Raw genomic sequence first — 13,753 nt, 5'->3', positions numbered from 1 at the left:
TCACAAGGTTGCTAATCATCACCACTAATTCCAGAAAATTTTAATTTAAAAACTCAAAAAGAAACCCCATTGCTTATAGCCATTATTGGAGATAGTAGGGGGAAAAAAAAAACCCCAAACCTATTAACAGTCTCTATTTTCCCATTCTCCCTCAGCCCCTGGCAACCACTAATCTACTTTCTGTCACTATGGATTTGCCTATTCTAGACAGAGGTTTTTGTATAAATGTTATCCTACAACGTGGGCATTTGTGTATGGCTTCTTTCAGTTAGCGTAATGTTTCAGGGTTCGTACCATCATCAGTACTTTATTCCTCTTTATTGCCAAATACTGTTCCATTGTACGGGTGTGGACCACGTTTTGTTTATCCATTCATCAGTTGGTAGACATTTGGACTGTTTCCACTTTCTGGCTATTTCAAATGCTGCTGCTGTTAACATTCTTATAAAAGTTTATGTGTGAACATGCTTTTAGCTCTAAAACATACGCCTAAGAGTGAACTTGCTGGATCATATAGGGTGACTCTGTGCTTAACATTTTAAGGAAATATCAAGCTGTTTTCCAAAGCTCCTGAACCATTTACAGTCTAACCACCAATGGATGAAGGTTCCAATTTCTCCACATCCTTCTTTATTTATTTAGAGATGGAGTCTCACTCTGTCGCCCAGACTGGAGTGCAGTGGCAAAATCTTGGCGTACTGCAACCTCCACCTCCCAGGTTCAAGCAATTCTCCTGTTTCAGCCTCCTGAGTTGCTGGGATTACAGTCACCCAGCACCACACCCAGCTAATTTTTGTTTTGTTTTGTTTTTATTGAGATGGATTTCACTCTTGTTGCCCAGGCTGGAGTGCAGTGGCATGATCTCGGCTCACTGCAACCTCTGTCTCCCAGGTTCAAGTGATTCTCCTGACTCAGCCTCCCAAGTAGCTGGGATTACAGGCATGCACCACCATGCCTGACTAATTTTGTATTTTTAGTAAAGACAGGTTTTGGTTTTTTTTTTTTTTTTGTATGTTTGGTAGAGATAGGGTTTTGCTGTGTTGTCCAGGCTGGTCTCAAACATCTGAGCTCAAGCTTTCCACCTGCCTTGGCCCTCACTGTGATTTTGATTTGCATTTTCCTAATGACTTCTGATGTTGAGCATCTTTTTGTGTGCTTATTGGCCATATGTATATATCTATCTATCTGTCTTCCTCAGAAATAGGTCTATTCACATTCTTTGCCCATTTTTTCTTTTTTTGAGATGGAGTCCTGCTCTTGCCGCCCAGGCTGGAGTGCAGTTGCACAATCTCGGCTCACCATATCCTCCGCTTCCCAGGTTCAAGCAGTTCTCCTTGCTCAGCCTCCTGAGTAGCTGGGATTACAGGCACCCGCCACCACGCCCAGCTATTTTTTGTATTTTTAGGAGATTTAGTAGAGACAGGGTTTCACTATATTGCCTAGGCCGATCTCAAACTTCTAACCTTGTGATCCGTCTGCCTCAGCCTCCTAAAGTGCTGGGATTACAGGCGTGAGCCACCATGCCTGGCCTCCTTTGCCCATTTTTAAGTAGAATTACTTGTATGGGTTTTTTTTGCTGGGGGGGTGGGGGCGGGGGTTGTTCTGTTTTGTTTTTTTTTTTGAGAGAGTTTCTCTCTTGTTGCCCAGGCTAGAGTGCAATGGCACTATCTCAACTCCCTGCAACTTTCACCTCCTGGGTTCTAGCGATTCTCCTGCTTCAGCCTCCCAAGTAGCTGGGATTACAGGCATGAGCCACCACACCCAGCTAATTTTTTGTATTTTTTGTGGTTTCACTATGTTGGCCAGGCTGGTCTCAAACTCCTGACCTCAGGTGATCCATCTGGCTCAGCCTCCCAAAGTACTATGATTATAGGTGTGAGCCACTGTGCCTGGCTGAGTTACTTCTTTTTATTATGAGTTGTAAAAGTATACTGAGTATACTTGAAAACCAAAGTACTATGTTTTACATGTCCTATAATTAAGATTTTCACTAATTTAGAAATCTTCCTGATTTTCCTAATTCCTGAAAATATTACATATTCTGCAGATACAATTTGACTATATATAGGTGGGGCGTGGTGGCTCACGCCTGTAATTCCAGCACTTTGGGAGGCTGAGGCAGGCGAATCACTTGAGGTCAGGAGTTCGAGACCAGCCTGGCCAACATGGCAAAACCCTGTGTCTACTAAAAATACAAAAATTAGCCAGGCATGGTGACACTTGCCTGTAATTCTAGCTACTTAGGAGGCTGAGGCAGGAAAATCACTTGAATCTGGGAGGCAGAGATCACATCACTGCACTCCAACCTGGGCAACAGAGCGAGACTCTGTCTAAAAGAAAATGAAAATTGAGTATATAAACAATGTTTTTCTCTTTGCTTGCTTTTCTTTCATTTATAACCGTCTAGAATTTCACATCACTTTTTAAAGGCATTTTAATCCTAGTTCTAAGATACATTAAATCCAATGTAAGCAAAAAGGTAGTTTTAATTTTGTTTTAGTCTATGGTTTGGCCCTTTGCTCACAACAGAAGAGTTTGTTGGCTGAGATTTGGTTTCTCTTTTAGTTCTTCGGTTGGCACCATCCATCCCTGCAAGGTCCCCCCACCCCCCCCATCCCCCATCGGCCTGTCCTTGCCCCTCAGCCCACCTGTTTCGTTTCCCCACCCAGCCTTCCTCTACCCATGCTCTCCAGCCTGGGTCCTGCTGTGTCATTGGAAGGCCAGCAGAATCTGAACAAAGGACTTAATAAATCACCAGAACTTTATTTTAGCTTATTCCCAGTGAAAAGGCTCAGAGTGATTAGGCAGGCTCTGTGGTTTTGATCTCTTTGTGACCTCATTTTGCGGACTAGGATACAGACTTTCTGGTTAGTTCAAAGGAAGAAACATGTGCCTCTCATGTGTAAAGAGGCAGAATGGCTCTGGGTGAGAGTGTGAGAATCATTGTGTGGATCCTGTAATAATGGGAAAGAAATGTAGGCTTTTCCAATCCATTGTAAAAAGAAAGAGAATGTAATGTGTTATGCTCACAAACAAGTAAATAGCTATGTTCTGACAGAAGGTTTCTAGAGTTCTATATACTAATTAATATTCAGCACAGGATTCTGGCTTTAATTTTCTTGTACAGACTTGTTGTTATTTAATGTATTTAAAGTCTGCTATTCTTCTTAGACTTGAAGTCTCTTTTTTTCCCACAGCTGCCTCAAAGAAAAAGGTTCATAAGACAATTCTAAAATTAGCATAGTCATTTAGTTTACTTTTTCCTACATGGGAATGGCCTCTTAGTTGGATACCAGAGTTTCCAATCTAAATCATATAGTTTCAGGTTTTGTAGAGTGATCGAAAAAAAGGTTTGTATTAAATTAAATCATAGCTCATTTTGGCAGATTACATTTTCTGAGGAGTATGTGCTTGGGCTTATAGAATTTCTTTTTAGGAATTATTTTTAATGTATATACCTCTTATTTCATAAAGTGGCAGCTGACAGAGACTGTACTCATTCATTTAGTACTGTGTAGTTTTTTTAAGGCAGTCTTGCTCTGTCGCCCAGACTGGAGTGCAGTGGCACAATCTCGGCTCACTGCAACCTCCACCTCCTGGGTTCAAGCAGTTCTCTTCCTTCAGCCTCTCTAATAGCTGGGATTACATATCTACAGATGGGGTTTTGCTATGTTTGTAAGCTGGTCTCGAACTCCTGAGCTCAAGCAATCCTCCTGCCTTGGCCTCCCAAAGTGCTGGTACTATAGGCATGAGCCACTGTACTCAGTCACAGTTAGATCTTATATGTTCCAGTTACTGCCTTCTTTGAACTAACACTATAGATGGGATAAAAGTATTAAACCAGTAAAATTACATTGTGTTGTCATAGGAGAAATGTGGTATATGTGTAGAAAAGATGATGGCAAGGAGATATCCAAAATATTTTGTTATTTTTGAGATGGAGTTTCGCTCTTGTTGCCCAGGCTGGAGTGCAATGGCGCAATCTTGGCCTTCTGCAACCTCCAACTCCCAGGTTCAAGCGAATCTCCTGCCTCAGCCTCCCGAGTAGCTAGGATTACAGGCACACCTGGCTAATTTTGTACTTTCAGTAGCGATGGGGTTTCTCCATGTTGGTCAGGCTGGTCTCCAACTCCCAACCTTAGGTGAACCGCCCACCTTGGCCTCCCAAAGTGCTGGGATTACAGGCGTGAGCCACTGCGCCCAGCCCAAAATTTCTGTAGACTAAAACAGTAATGTCTGTGTCTCCATCATTAAAAACGTGACTGCATGTGACCTTTTTAAAATAAGACCTAGTCAGCCAGTGCCTGGCTAGCTCAGTCGGTAGAGCATGAGACTCTTAAAATAAGAGCTAGTTTGAATTAGAAAACAAAGGACACCAGGAAAAAATCTTGTCAGGAAAAAAGAAGAGGTATTTTTGATAAGTAGCAACATTGAGTTTACCAGCAGGCACCTGAAAAGACAGTGCGGTGTGGGTTTTGGCCAAAACAGATCTGTCTGCCCTGAAGCAGGGTGACCTTCTTACCCCAGATATTTCTTCTTGTGTTTTGAGACAGAGTCTCGTTCTGTCGACCAAGCTGGAGTGCAGTGGTGTAATCTTGGCTCACTGCAACCTCTGCCTCCTGAGTTCAAGTGATTCTCCTGCCTCAGCCTCCCACGTAGCTGGGACTACCGGAACCTACCACCACACCTGGCTGATTTTTTTTTTTTTTTTTTTCAGTAGAGATGGGGTTTCATCATGTTAGCCAGGATGGTCTCGATCTCCTGACCTCATGATCCTCCCGCCTCAGCCTCCCAAAGTGCTGAGATTACATGCGTGAGCCACTGTGCCCGGCTTACCTCAGATATTTCTGATTTGACTTTCTCTGTCCCCACTGCTGGCTTTGGCTCTTAACCCTGCAGTCCAGGTGTTTAGTGGTGATGACAGCAGGCATTGAGGATAGTACACTGGGCTGTACCCTGAGGGCTGGGCTCTGGAGGGCTTATCTAAGAAAAAAACAGTAAGAAAGTGCCTGTAGAATGTTTTCATTTTAATTCCTTCTCTCCATAAGCTTCCTTCCTTTTTTTTTTTCCTGATTTTATGTTCTAGAATTTTTTTTCTTCTAAGAAGATGAGGAAACCTGGGTTCTTCTCAGAGCAAGAGAACTGTCTAATGAAGAATAAGCCTCACTGTTGCTTTTCTCTGCTTGCTTCAGACTAACAGCAGCAGCCACAGAACTTGCAGGACTTACATTTTTTTGTTCTCATTTTTTCCTTTAGATATCTCCACAGGACCTTCTTGGTTAAATCAGGGACTACTTCTGAACTCTACCCAATCAGGTTCAAATTTAGACCTGACCACTGGTGCCACCTTACCCCAGTCAAGGTATGTATTGTTTTCAGGGTTAGAAAGGCCAACCCCAGAGCCCTGGCTGACTGTGTAGGGGTGAGCCAGGCTCATGTTACTGCCAGCACAGGTCCTGCTTAGCAGGTTTGTGGCAGATCTCACCAATGGCACCTCCTTCCTATCTTTTTATTCCTATGTTTTACGAAACTATTTCTACCACATTAATGAGCCTATGTGTTTTTAATTGTTTGCTAGTGTAAACCAAGGGTTATGCTTGGATGCAGAAGTGGCCTTAGCAACTGGGCAGTTCCTGGCCCCAAACAGTCACCAGTCCAGCAGTGCGGCCTCTCACTGCTCCGAGTCCCGAGGCGAGACCCCCTGTTCATTCAATGATGAAGATGAGGAAGATGACGAGGAGGATTCCTCCTCCCCAGAATAAAGACAAGAGAAAGCTTCTACGTTTCAATATGTGATGCTCATGTGTGTTTGTAGTGTGAGCTCTTGTTTTTGAAATGATTGCTTCAGTCTTTGCCTTTGTTTGCACTGTGTTCAGTGAAAACTAGAGAAACACAATAAGCAAATCACATGAAGGCTGAGATGATTGAGATTAAAGTTAACATAGTGTAAATGAAAGTCTGACCAACAGCAGTAAATGGTATCACAAACAAAGCATGTTTTCTGAGGAGACAGTGGGGAGAATCCCTGAAGAGTTGGCAGTGTAAGTGCAACTCATTTATCTTCTGTGAGGTGGGATTTTCGTGTTCCTCACACCCATGTACTTATTCTTAGAATTGAGATTGCTACATGGAGCAGTCCTTGACGATCGAGTTTTTGATGTTTCCCTTCCTTGCCTGGACTGCGTTTCACAAGGCAGTAAGGAACATGAAAAGTTCCCAGCAGGGGGAGCTGTGTATTGAGGGATCCAGAGGGCAGTCCTGTGGCAGAGGGGCACAGATTGAACTGCTGAACTAGTTGGAGGTCTAGTTGAGGTGCTTTATGCATCAGCTGCCTTAGACAGCTTCTAGAAAGGAGCGAGCGCTACTTCTTAAGTACTTAAGCGACATTTAGATAATTTATAGTAAAACTGAAATTAATCATCATTATTAGCCAATGCATTGGTGCATAGAATTTACTAGGGCTACTTCTGGAAGCCAAAATAGAATAGTATTTCCATGTACATTAAATACTTTGCCAGCACTGCCTTTTGCCAGCATCTTAAATCTGGAGTTTTACAGAGAGGGAAACTGTATCTTTAGGTTAATCAAAGCTATGCATTTCATACAGCTTTTTTATTTCAAACAAGACAAAGAAACAAATTCCTATGACCAAATTGCTTGCCTACAGTTCCCTGCAGTAATTGTGTGATCTCTCCCAGTGTGCAATTTGTGAAAATGAACCAAATGTCATTTCTTTTGTCTCAAAGAAAAGTCTATTTCAAGAATATGAACAGCACTGCTTCCTTGTACATGTCACCTTTTTTTCACATTTCCATTAATCAGAATGACCTTATTGAGCCTACTGGGTAAACTGCATTTCAAACTAATCCGTATTTAGTGTTTCACTGAAACACTGGCCACTCCTCTGCATGGATATATGGTAGTGCAGTATGCAGTATGTTGTTTCATGACTAAAGATGTCATTAGAAATACTGCAGTGGTATATTCACAGCTGCTTCTCCTCTGAATGAAAGTTTAGGGACATCTGCCACCGTGGCCAGACCCTGACAGAATTTCACATTAAGGCCTTGGAAAGGAGCAAATAATAATGGGAGAGTTAACTCCAAAACTTTGACCTGAATCATATGGCTTTGTCCCAAGATGATGCTAGATACACCAAGCATGGCCCAAATTGTATCTTTTCTAAATCCCATGGGGGAAGTACAGGCTCCTTCCTGTGGTGACTTTACAGCCCTGCCACCATGGTGACCGTGAGCATGGTGAGGAGGAGAACGCTTTGCCTAGCTAAACATGTTTCCTGAGGCCATAAAAACTGAGAAAGAAAAGCATACTACTTTAGCTGAAGCTCCTTTGATACAAAAGTCTCATTCTGTCGGAAATAAACCATAGTACAGACTCAGAGACAGAGGCAGTTTCTAGCACTCGGTCTTATTATGGGTTCTGGAGCACACCTCTCAGACCAGTCAGGAACACCGCAGAGGTGACAGCAGGTTCCTGGGGGCCTGCAGGGGACATTTCTGACATTTCAGCTGTACAGATCAGGATTTCCTTCCAAACCAAACTGTCCTTTCCTACTAACTCCACTCTTTCTCATTTCCGGGACCCAGCAGGGACCTGGAGAGGCCAGAGGCCACAGCTACCTTTGTAGTCTTCAAAATATTGAACTGCAGGTCCCAAGATGAATTTCAGGATTTAAGACAGGTACACTAATGGTAACCATTCCTTCACTAAATACCAAAATTCTTGCCAGAGTTCTTGGGAAACCTGTTTTTTTCTCTGCTCTCCACCTCTGCTGCTCTCATGCTTTAAAATGATAAAATATGGGCTTAAAAAAAGCAAGCCACCAAAGACTTCTTACCTTACTGGTGCCCCTTTGTCGGCCTCCCCAGCCCGTAGGTGTGTGGTGCTGGTGGGAGATGCTCTCCGTTCCTCAGCGTTGTGTTTCAGTTACTGTTGAGGCCGGTTCAGAGTGGCATCATGGTCACCAGTACACATTGCTGGAATAAAACCTTGCCTTTAGAAACTAGGTTTGGGCTGTTTAGAAAGGCCACTTCACTTGTTGTTCTATCTTCCCCCTAAACATTTATTGTGGTCTAAAGCTCAGCACTGAGTCACAGTGTCACACAGAATCAAAGTGAAGCAATGTTAGGAAATCGTGGGCTGGGTACGGTGGCTCTTGCCTGTAATACTAGCACTTTGAGAGGCCAAGGCAGGCTCATTGTTTGGGCTCAGGAGTTCAAGACCAAATGGCGAAACCCTGTCTCTACAAAAATACGAAAGTTAGCCAGGCACGATGGGACACGCCTGCAGTCCCAGCTACTCAGGAGGCTGAGGTGGGAGGATCACTTGAGCCCAGGAGGCAGAGGTTGCAGAAAGCCAAGATTACACCACTGCACTCCAGCCTGGGTGACAGAACAAGACCCGGTCTCAAAAAAAAAAAAAAAAGAAATTGTGGTCACAGTGCCAAGGCTTCTTCATTATGGTGGCATGCTGGGTTCCTTGCACACACAGAGACCAGGGGTGCTGGGCACACGCTGATTGGGGAATTCAAGAGGCCTTTTCCCCTTGAAGGCAAGTGTGGCTGTCACCCAATCAAGTGTGTGGCATCATTCAGTGAGGAAGTGCTTTCTCTATTTAGCACATTCACAGTGGCACTAGGACCTCTGTGTCTCACCCTCAGTGGGAAGGGCCACACCACCTAGGCACACAGCAGCACTTACGGGCCTCGGGTGCCTACCAGCTGCCTTCCCCTTCCCCGATGTCAGTCAGTCTCCTCCACGTGCTTATTTCCTGTGGTGAGAGCAGTTTGTGTACAGTGTGCCTTACGATCAAGGTGGGCCTCAGAGGAGGGTGGGAACGGAGGGGCCAACATGGCAATCCTCTAACTCTCAGCGACGCCCACTGCCCCAGAAACTAGATGATGCCCACATGTTTGGCATCCTTAAATTTAATTCTTTAAAGAAGTGATGGGGAGAAAAAGCTGTGGTTTCTGCCATTTTAGCAGGATAAAGAGGATAACTCCCTCCATTAGCCAATTTTACAGTTGTAATGGCACTTTGCCATACTTGAAAAATCATGCCAGGGTCAGTCCTGGAAAACAAGATAGCTCCTGTCAGATAGTTCAAATGGAAATATTTCACCCAGTGGCTCAGTTTAGCCCTGCAGACATCTATAACTTGACTGTTTGCTAAACCACAACGCTTTCTGGCTATTTGGGTCATAGAGACGGTAAAGCTGCTCCAAGTGTAGTTGTGACTTAGGCTCCCTCCGGCACCATGTGTGTGTTGGGTGTGTGGATTAGCAGAGGATGAGAACTGCCTCAGCTCTTCATAACCACACACTGAGAGAGATGAGGTGGGGGAAGGCGGAGGGGAGGGAGTGGGGGGAGCCTGTTTAGCTTTTTAAGTGATTTCATTTCAAGGGTCCTTTAATACCTATCAAGCTCCCTCCCCTAACAAAATGGGCTGTCCCTACCCAAGAAGTCTTCCAAGTAGACCTCACAACTGTGCTGCTGCCTTAGTGGTAAGCAGGGGATAGGGGCTGGCCAGTGAATCTTAAGATTTCATCCTTCATCAATCAGCATCTGAGTACCTACTGTGAGCAGGCACTGGGGCAGAGCAGCGAGAGCCCTGCCTGGTTGGGTTCTCATCCTGCTGGGGAAGCATGATCACAGATGGATCAGGTGCAGATTGAGGAGTGCTGTGGGAAAACAGCAGTGGAGTGGGACCATTTGGGAAAGGCTGCTTTGGCTAGGGGTGGCCAGGGAAGGCCCCTCTGGGAAAGAGACAGTTCTCCTGAATCAGATGGTGGAAAGACAGATGTCTCTATACTTTCTTAACAAGCCACTCTGTCCCATCACATGCATTTGGAATCTCCTAAGTTCCAGAGGCCCCACTGTTTCGGTTTCAAGCCTTCATTTTGGAGTCTGTTAAACTTTTAAGACTTAAAAGCAAAGTTAGCTACCAGCAGTTTCCGTAAACCAAGAAAAGATTCTAACAAAGGTTCACTACTTTCCAACTGAATCTATACAGTAGAAAAATGATTAGAAAATACAAAAATTAGCGAGATGTGGTGGCACACGCCTGTAGTCCCAGCAACTGATGAGACTGAGGCAGGAGAATCACTTGAACCCGGGAGGTGGAGGTTGCAGTGAACCGAGATCACGCCACTGCACTCCAGCCTGAGTGACAAGAGTGTGGGACTCCGTCTCAAAAAAAAAAAAAAAAGATTAAACATGGAGAACTATTTTATGTACTTTTTCTAAGTTGTTGGCTACAGAATAGATCATCTCTATTCTGCATATGGGCTGGTTTTGGTGAAGTTGAGGACTGGACTTATATGAACCATTTTCCCAAATGGGTTCCCATATTCATGTACCCAAAGCAGTGGTCCCCAAGCACTGATGAAAACTAATCTGCACTTCCCAAAGACCCACAGTATGTCAGGAGCCTGCACCATGCCATTCCAATGATCCTCAGAAATGTGCCTCCCTGCCATCAAATTCCCAGTTGATAACAGTGTTTGGCTAAACTTCTAGTCCAGCCAAACATTGTTACTAAGAAGAGAAAAGCCTGATGTTTGCATAGGATTTTTGTTTTCCTCAAGGAGTCTTGCTCTGTTGCCCAGACTAGAGTGCAATGGCACGATCTCGGCTCACTGCAACCTCTGTGTCCCAGATTCAAGCCATTCTCCTGCCTCAGCTTCCCCAGTAGCTGGGATTACAAACATGAGCCACCGTGCCTGGCTAACTTTTGTATTTTTAGTAGAGACGGGTTTCACCATGTTGGCCAGGCTGGTCTTGAACTTCTGACCTCATGATCCGCCCCCCCCCCCCCCCCCCGGCCTCCCAGAGTGCTGGGATTATAGTCATGAGCCACCTCGCCCAGCCTAAGATTGTACAATATAAAAATTCAAGCTCAATACCCATGTAAATTATAGCATTTCACAGGAAATAGTCCCTTAACCAAAATGTCTCTGAGAAGTTATACTTAGATAATCGCTGGGATCCAATTTTCCCACATCTGTCTCCACAGTATATTAAGGAAGAAATAGGGGGTGAGCACAACACTTTGACACTCTGGCTAAGCCCTGGGAGTCCCTGACAGGTCCAGAAACGTGTCTGACACCCATTCACCAGGGTGCTGAGATAGGAGAAAGTACGCATTTATAATGTGTACTCTGTGCACCTGATTTCAGACAAGGCCGGATCTGTCATCTTAGCTTTTGCTTTTTTTTTTTTTTTTTTTTTTTTTGAGACGGAGTCTTGCTCTCTCATCAGGCTGGACTGCAGTGACATGATCTTGGCTCACTGCAGCCTCCCCCTCGCGGGTTCCATTGATTCTCCTGCCTCAGCCTCCTGAGTAGCTGAGCTTACAGGTGCCCACACCACCACACCCAGCTAAGTTTTGTATTTTTATTAGAGACAGGGTTTCACCATGTTGGCCAGGACGGTCTAGATCTCCTGACTTCATGATCTGCCCGCCTTGGCCTCTCAAAGTGCTGGGATTACAGGCTTGAGCCACTGCATCCGGCCTTTAGCTTTTGCTTTACGAAAAAAGCCTGTTGCGGTCAATGCTGTCTTGCCCCTTGCCATGTCTGCAGATTAGGCCTTCCCTGCTTATAGCTACATTGGAGGTCAGTGAGCTGACGATCAGGGTCAGGCCTCGCCACTGCGCCACAGGTCTCGGGATGGGAGAGAACGTCGTTCCTGCCCTGTTTATTTAGAAATGGGGAACAAGCAAGAGGTTGGCTTGCCTCCCATCCCTCAGCCTGTCTGCGGCAGAGCCTGCACCGAAACCAGAGCTCTTCCCTCCGCGAGGGCCACACTGTCACCACAGTCCTGTGTCACCAAGTGCCAAACGGCTGAGGGGCAAAAGTGGGACTCCTCTCCTGAGCCCCAGCATGAGGCTGTGGTGTCAGCTTTAGGTTTCTTTCAAGTCAGAAAACCCCGGGCTGAGACCCACAGGCAAAGGCTCCCCACGCTGGCCACGGGCAGGAGCTCAAGGGGTTCAGTTACCACCTGGCTCTTCCATACCTCACCAGCAGGTACCACTCATGTCTGTCACATCATAATGGGAGCTTCCCCAGATCACGTTTGGATTTAAAGACACATCTCATCCCTTTATCATGCCTCACTGCATGCCATTTGTCACTTACCATACTTCACCGTGGCTAAGCTTCACGTCAAATGGCCTGATAATTGTGCTCATTCACACTGGGGCCAGGGTCTTCATACTAAAACATCACAGACGACTGGGCCACTTTTCTGCTGAATATCTCCTCTGGGCACGTTGCAGTAGTACCGTGACAGGTTCAACTTCTCAGTGTCCTGAAAAATGGAACCACCCATTAACCGTATGCACCGGCTGCCCAAGCGGCCTGCACTCCAGGGATCACATGTCAATACCTAATTCCTTCAGGCATTTGGTTCGCCACCATCACCCTTGAGTTTTGGACAAAAGAGGTCTGTGAAGGACTGTGAGCCCAAATCACAAGGTTGTTCACCTTTTCATCTGAAGATGCTTCACTCTATGTACTATTGGGTTGCATTTCCAGAAAATACAGTTTTCCTTTTTTTTTTGCATGAAGGATACATTGTGGTGCCACGTGCTTTAAGCAATTTAAACGAGAGATAAGAGGAGAATGCAGACACCACATCTGACTTGCCCAATGTAGACTTCCTCTATTAGACTGAAGTAGGTAACCTGATATATTATTTTGTAGTATCTGAGACTTTGTAAATAAATACCATTATTTTTATATGGAAATTTTATAGAAGAGCTATTTCTGTATACATAATTATTCCTGGATTTTTTGAAATTGCTTCCGGTAGATAACAGACAAGTCCTAAGCAGTGTTCCAATAGGGTGGTTCCAGGCCCGCCTGCCGTGGAGCTGACTAGGGGAGGTTTAGTTTGTGATCCTAGGATGCGTCCCGCATGCTCAGTCAGAAGCTCTGCAGGTGGGGCCTGGGAAGCGGTACCTGTAGTGAACCGATTTTTTTTTGTTGTTGTTCATTAAAGTGTATCTTTGTCCATCCTAAACATTAAAAGAAAGAAAAAGCATCTGAAATGAACGTAAGTTGTTCTTGAGAAAAAAATGTATCAGACTTTTATGATTTGTATGAAATGTAGAATAAATACTTTAAAATAATGTTGGTGTCATTACTTGTGGGTCAAAGTTTTTAGTTAAAAAAAGGTTTTAGGCCAGGTGCAGTGGCTCACGCCTTAATCCCAGCACTTTGGGAGGCTGAGGCAGGAGAATCGTTTGAACCCAGAAGGTAGAGGTTGCAGTAAGCCAAGATCAGGCCACTGCACTCTAGCCTGGGCAACAGAGTGAGACTGTCTCAAAAAAAAAAAAAAAAAAAAAGGGTTTTTTGTTTTTGCTTTTTTTGAGATAGAGTCTCTGTCGCCCAGGCTAGAGTGCAGTGGTGCCATCTCAGCTCACTGCAACCGCCACCTCCCGGATTGAAGGGATTCTCCTGCCTCAGCCTCCTGAGTAGCTGGGATTAGAAGCATGCACCACCACGCCCACCTAATTTTTGTATTTTTGGTAGAGACAGGGTCTCACCATGTTGGCCAGGTTGGTCTCCAACTCCTGTCCTCGAGTGATCGACCCACCTCAGCCTCCCAAAGTGCTGGGATTACAGGCATGAGCCACCTTGCCTGATGGAATTTTTTTTTTTTTTTTTTTAATAAAAAAGAACAATGGGCCAGGCATGGTGGCACATGCCTGTAATCCCAGCACTTTGGGAG

General features: G+C 44.9%; 1 protein-coding gene across 8 annotated transcripts in view; it reads left to right on the top strand.

The window, feature by feature from the left end:
* The window catches only part of TFDP2 (transcription factor Dp-2), a 135,665-nt gene extending 128,877 nt beyond the window's left edge, over nucleotides 1-6,788 (top strand). For all 8 annotated transcript variants that reach the window (XM_064378757.1, XM_064378756.1, XM_064378759.1 and 5 more), the window contains 2 exons: nucleotides 5,257-5,362; nucleotides 5,579-6,788. In XM_064378757.1, coding sequence (XP_064234827.1) covers nucleotides 5,257-5,362; nucleotides 5,579-5,762 — 290 coding nt within the window. In that variant the 3' untranslated portion in view covers nucleotides 5,763-6,788. The remainder of the gene's footprint in view (nucleotides 1-5,256; nucleotides 5,363-5,578) is intronic.
* The last annotated feature ends 6,965 nt before the right edge of the window (nucleotides 6,789-13,753 follow it).

This window comes from Aotus nancymaae, unplaced genomic scaffold, assembly GCF_030222135.1.
Source record: "Aotus nancymaae isolate 86718 unplaced genomic scaffold, 86718_ANA_hifiasm-v0.15.2.pri h1tg000019l, whole genome shotgun sequence".
NCBI classification, from domain to species: domain Eukaryota; kingdom Metazoa; phylum Chordata; class Mammalia; order Primates; family Aotidae; genus Aotus; species Aotus nancymaae.
The sequence above is the reverse complement of the archived record's forward strand: the minus strand, read 5'-3'. Positions and strand labels throughout refer to the sequence as shown.